This window comes from Somniosus microcephalus, chromosome 1 (assembly GCF_052327205.1).
Source record: "Somniosus microcephalus isolate GS21.2 chromosome 1, FLI_Smic_1.0, whole genome shotgun sequence".
NCBI classification, from domain to species: Eukaryota; Metazoa; Chordata; class Chondrichthyes; order Squaliformes; family Somniosidae; genus Somniosus; species Somniosus microcephalus.
Window position 1 is genome coordinate 226,445,666 of NC_140987.1, and position 6,256 is coordinate 226,451,921.

The following is a 6,256-nucleotide window of genomic DNA, read 5'->3' on the forward strand; positions in this document are numbered from 1 at the left end:
GTAATCTCCTCCCTTGCCTCACACAGCAGCCTGGGATACATCTCGTCTGGGCCTGGGAATTTATCCACTTTTAAGCCCGCTAAAACTGCTCGTACCTCCTCCCTCCATACTAATTTGTTCAAGTTTATCACAATCCCCCTGCCTGATTTCTATGCCTGCATCATCCTTCTCCATAGTGAACACAGATGCAAAATATTCATTTAAAACCTCACCCACATCTTCCGGCTCTACACACAGATTGCCACTTTGGTCCCTAATGGGCCCTACTCTTTCCCTGATTATCCTCTTGCCCTTAATATACTTACAAAACACCTTGGGATTTTCCTTTATTTTGCCCGCCAGTGTTTTTTCATGCCCCTCTTCGCTCTCCTAATTTCTTTCTTAAGTACCCCCTTGCACTTTCTATACTCCTCCTAGGGCTTCCATTGTTTTTAGTCCTTTGTGTCTGCCAAAAGCATCTTTTTTTTTTCCCCTGGTCCATTCTTGTATATCCCTTGACATTCAGGGTTCCCTGGGCTTGTTGATCCCACCCTTGACCTTTACGGGAACATGCTGGCGTTGTACTCTCTCTTTCCTTGCTGAAAGACTCCCACTGATGTGGATTTTCCTACAAGTAGCTGATCCCAGTCCACTTTGGCCAGATCCTGCCATATCATATTAAAATCGGCCTTCCCCCAATTTAGAACCTTTATTTCCGGTCCATCTTTGTCCTTTTCCATGACTACCTTAAATCTCACCGAATTATGGTCACTGTCAGCAAAATGCTCTCCTACCGACACTTCTACCACTTGCCCGGCTACATTTCCTAGAATTAGGTCCAGTACCGCCCCCTCTCTTGTAGGACTTTCTACATGCTGGCTCAAAAAGCTCTCCTGGATGCACTTTTAGAATTCCGCACCCCCTCAGCCTTTCACACTCTGACTATCCCAGTTAATATTGGGGAAATTGAAATCCCCTACTATTATTACCCTATTATTTCTACACTTCTTGGAGATTTGCCTACATATCTGTTCCTCTATCTCCCCCTGACTGTTTGTGGGGGCCTATAGTTCACTCCCAGCAAAGTGCTTTCCCCCAATTTTGTTTTTAAGTTCTATCCATATGGCCTCATTAGAGGAACCTGCTAAGATACCATCCCTCCTTACAGCAGTAATTGACTCCTTGATAAATATTGCAACACCCCCTCTTTTACACCCCGTCTGTCTCGCCTGAAGATTCTATACCCCGGAATATTGAGCTGCCAGTCCTGCCCCTCCCTCAACCATGTCTCTGATAGCAACAATATCATACGCCTATATGTTCATCAACACCTTCAATTCATCTGCCTTACTCGCAAGACTCCTTGCATTAAAATAAATGCCATCCAGCCTTGCCATACTCCCTTGTGCCATTACATATTTGCCCTGCCTTCCGGGCTGACTTGTTTTTTCCTCTATTTGGCTGTGCATCACCCCCTATTATAGCTCTGTTCCGTATCCCATCCCCCTGCCAAGTTAGTTTAAACCCCCCCCCCCCAAACAGTACTAGCAAACCTCCCCGCAAGGATGTTGACCCCGTTTCAGTTCAGGTGCAACCCGTCCGACTTATACAAGTCCCACCTTCCCCAGAAGCAGTCCCAGTGACCCAGGAAACTAAAGCCCTCCCTCCTGCACCAACTCTTTAGCCACGCATTCATCTGCTCTATCCTCCTATTCCTATACTCACTAGCACGTGACACCGGGAGTAATCCAGAGATTACAACCTTTGAGGTCCTGCTTTTTAATCTGCTACCTAGCTCCCTAAATTCTTGTTGCAGGACCTCACCCCTCTTTTTACCTATGTTGTTGGTACCAATGTGAACCACGACCTCTGACTGTTCGCCCTCCCCTTTCAGAATGCCCTGCAGCCGTTCAGTGATATCCTTGACCCTGGCACCAGGGAGGCAACATACCATCCTGGAGTCACGTCTGCGGCCACAGAAAGGTCTATACGATAGAATTCCCTATCACTATTACTCTCCCACTCTTTTTTTCCTCCCCTCCTATGCAGCTGAGCCACTCGTAGTGCCATGGATGTGGCTCTTGCTACATTCCCCTGAGAAACTATCTTCCCCCAGCAGTATCCAAAACGGAAAATCTGTTGGAGAAGGCGATGGACCCAGGGGACTCCTGCACTACCTTCCTAGTTCTTTTACTCTGTCTGGCGGTCACCCATTCCCTGTCTGCCTGTGCACTCTTTAGCTGTGGTGTGACCACCTCGTTAAACGTGCTATCCACGAATATCTCAGTTTTGCAGATGCTCCACAGTGACTCCAGCCGCAGCTCCAACTCCGAAACGCGGATTTGGAGTAGCTGCAGCTGGAGATACTTCCTGCACATGTGTTCGTCCTGGACACCGAAAGTGTCCCTGACTTCCCACATGGCAGCATGGAGTGCCGAGCTGCCCTACCATGTCCTACCCTTAATTTATTCCCTTTACTTCCTTTAAATTAAAGAATATTAAATACACTTGGGACCTTACTTCCCTTTAAACACTACTTTACTCTAAACTAGAGACTTTTACTTCAACGACTGGACTGTAGAGCTACTCACCAGGTCCTAGTTACCAATCAGCTCCTTCCCTTATTGTGACGTCACTTTAGCGGTTTCGCAGTTGTTGTTGTTTGACTGCTCCTGCTCTCGGACTCTTTCCCAACTCGCAGCACTCCAGTGTCGGGCCTCTGCAGCGCTCTTTTATGGCTGCCCCGCCTTCTCTCTGGTCCCGCTGCCGCTCCCACACAGGTCCGCCTCCTCCGTTGCTAGGCAATCAAAATATATACACACTGACAAGTCCTGGTCAGTATGTACACTACAATATCCCTAGATTCACAGCTAAATGAAACGTATATCAGCACAAATCCTACCTCTGCAGATTGAAGGGGTTACATATTTCACCAAGGAGTTGAAACTGCAAATAGTCACAAGCACAAAATTGAATTTGTGGGATTGTAATCGCACTTGAGATCTGCCAGAAGTTAAATCAATTGCCAAGTTAATTGAGCACCTCAGCACTGTATGCTAGCATGTATACATTACATACATTAGTGCACAAGATATCAAAAGTTGCTTACTAATGTGATTTAATTTCTCTAGCAATTAAAAGATGAAGGATAGGTCACAAGATTTTTTAATTTAAAAAAAATAAATTTTCAAAATCTATTGTCTTTACATGTGAAAAAATAGTTTATTGCCTAAATAGTCTTTGTTTCCCCTTTTACAGGTAACACCTACAATGTTACAAATCTTCTGGATACTGAGGCCGTTCTGCTTTTCACACAGTTGAAAGGAGCCAAAACGGATTAAACAGTATTCGTGAGGAGCAATTTTTTGCCAGTTCTGTATTTTGTACATTTGTGCTATATTTTTCAGAATATTTTAGAGCATTTTGGAATAGTTGAAACGTTAACCTGCTTCTTTTATGAACCACAAGTGCTATTTGTTTTTTGAAATATGAGAAGTATCTTGCTTTGAAAATTTGTATCCAATGCAATTGATGTATCTGGGCACACAGCTTGATAAACTTCATCACATGCAATAAAACTTTTCTAGTTTGTACCATTTGTTAGAATAATTTTGAGTATTTTTGGAATAGTTAAAATGTTAGTTGTCCATTATGAATTATTGTGCTGTTACCAAATACACGGCTTTGAAAATTTATATCTGTATAATTGGCCATGGGGCAGAAAGACTGATCAACATACAGGAAACTTTGTGCTATCCGGCACCGACGGGACCGAGCTGTTGCCGTTCCCTCAAAACTGCCGGACACACCAGCGTTAATGTTGAAGCATACGGAGCTTTTCATCTCCGTATCTGACAACAAACGCTCTTGCTTAGCAACAGCTTCTAAACAGTCGGCCCGTACCTTGGAAGCGTCTCTCTGAAGCTGTTGCTAAGCTACAGAGACTTTGTAGAGCCTGACTGTTTGGGGAAAAAAAGCCACAAGAAGAAAAAAAACTAACAAAACGGCTCCTGATTTTTGCCGGTGGCTCGAGCTTGCCGGGCATTTAGCCTCCGGATAACACAAAGTTTCCTGTAATATGATACAGCACTTCTCCTACGTGTGTGTAATTCAGTGTTTTCGTGGTCAAAATTTCTATAAACAAAGCGGAGGAAACCAGAATACAGGATGTAATCCACTTTCAGCAAAAACCGAGAGAGACTCAGAAAAGGTATAGCAAAAGAAGAGGAAATGTGAGTCTAAATTGTCTTGAGTGCATCTTCATTGTAAGGTATATTTGTTTATGGCAATAGGGATAATATATACCAAACAAACCATAAATTCTTGCTCAATCTCTTCAATTAACCTGTGTGGAAGTATGCATGTTCATGGCAATGTTTAACCACATTGGAGTTCTTGATCTCAGTTAAGCTATGCTAGTGAAGGGAGGGAGGAAAAAACTCAGTGAAAATGTCCTTTCACTTCAGGACTTGCAGTTGAGTCTAGTCCAGCCTAATGGAACAAAAATATCTTCTGTCCATTAGCTGTGTGGATTGCATGTGAAGTGTTTGGGCAGTTTTAACCCAGTTCCTGCTAGTCATCAACCTGCAGCAGTAAATGGTCCAAATTTTGGCACAACATTGGCAATTCTTTTGGTGAATGTTTGTGTTTACCACAGAGCAGGAGTGCTAGTAGTCAAAAATGGAACAGTTTTCCAATTCAGGTGCTCTCAGTTCAGGTTTAGCACAATTAGCTGCAGAGTAAAACCCTAACCAAACAATGTGCTTTATCCCCCCCCAAGCTTCAAAGAGTGCCCTATTGCTGGATAGTTGTGTTGCTTCCATTTCTCACTCCAGCCAGATGTGTCCCTTCCAAGTGAGATTGCCCGCTTTGTGCTGGATTAGGATAGTTTTGTGTTTTGGGCTGTAGTCCACTGTGTTGAGACTGCCTGAATTATTTTTACATAGCAGCCTTACAGTAAGTGACGACAATTTTGATTCCATCAGTGCTATCAACTGAGTCATGCTAACTGCAAGAGGCATTTATCTGGGTAACAACAGTAACTTCAAAAATAATTCATTGGTTTAGAAGTGCTTTGGGACGTCCTGAGGCTGTGGTGAAGCAATATATAAATGCATGTTCCTTCGTTCTCTCTCTCACTAACACTATTAATATAACTCAGCTTCTTCGTTCTTTGTCGCTCATGGAATACATTCTGTATTCTGTTCCCCATTCAGTAACCATTGAACAGGAAACAAACTTAACCCAGTATTTTCCTTCATTTCATCTGTTGTAGTCGAGTTCTCTCAAATGTAATGCAGAAATTCTACACAGAAAATGTTTGTAAACCAGTACTTATTTGTAACAACTAGTAAATTTGATTGTTTTATTAAAAAAATATATTTTATTTGAAAAAATGGATGTTTGATATACACTTCATCTTTTTAGCTCTTGTATATGTACAAAACAAGCTTCAGCCCACCTACAGAATAATTGCAGGCAATGCCATTTTTTCCCCAAGTACTTGTCGAAAAAAAATCTTCTACATTTGGAAATAAAGGATCATGTGATTTCTCTTTCTGCTGAACTCAGAATTATTTTCTTTGTTAATTTGTATTCTGATGGAATTTTGCCGTGTACCATGAATTTATTTCCCTATCTCTTCCCCTGCCCTCATGCAGTCGTGTGTTTTCTTGGGGTGGAGGATGAAGTATTCATGTGAGTGGAAACAGCAGGAAAATTTGTTTGGCTGTTCCCATACATGGCTTATCTTGTACAGGGAGCACAAATATTGATCTGAGGTTCCATAACACAGATCCTTATCCTTCAGGTCATCTCCAGTTGATTCTTCCCCACTCACCAGCAGAGAGTATGGTGCCATATTGCATTGCTGACATGCTGTAGTAGGATATAGGTGTTTCCAAATTGGATTCTCAATGTGCGCTGTCGTGGACCGGTACTGGAGCACTGGTCGTCGCCTCGGGCTGCTTTTCTGTACCATTTCTTACCTGGCGTGGCACAGGCTTTGGAGCAAATTGCTTAGCCTCTCTTACAGCTTGGAATTGGTCTATGGCACAAAGTGACCTTTTAAACAGTGGTGGTAGCTTATGAGAAACAGTAATGAAACTATAGAGGTATTTAAATATTTTTGTGTCTTTTTTATTTTTCCTCTTTTTTAAATGGCTGAGAGGCAGTCAAGTGATCTATTGCCAGACCTCTGCCAGGGCTGTTTTGTCCTGGATAGTAGGGTGCCCATTATGGCCTGGGGTGATTTATAGTCTCAAGTTTGCCTTTCTGT

At 42.8% G+C, this 6,256-nt stretch overlaps 1 protein-coding gene across 5 annotated transcripts in view; it reads left to right on the forward strand.

The window, feature by feature from the left end:
• Window positions 1-5,545, forward strand: part of LOC147124655 (uncharacterized) — a 176,738-nt gene extending 171,193 nt beyond the window's left edge. For all 5 annotated transcript variants that reach the window (XM_085991062.1, XM_085991090.1, XM_085991079.1 and 2 more), the window contains one exon: window positions 3,238-5,545. In XM_085991062.1, coding sequence (XP_085847188.1) covers window positions 3,238-3,320 — 83 coding nt within the window. In that variant the 3' untranslated portion in view covers window positions 3,321-5,545. The remainder of the gene's footprint in view (window positions 1-3,237) is intronic.
• Window positions 5,546-6,256: the final 711 nt, after the last annotated feature.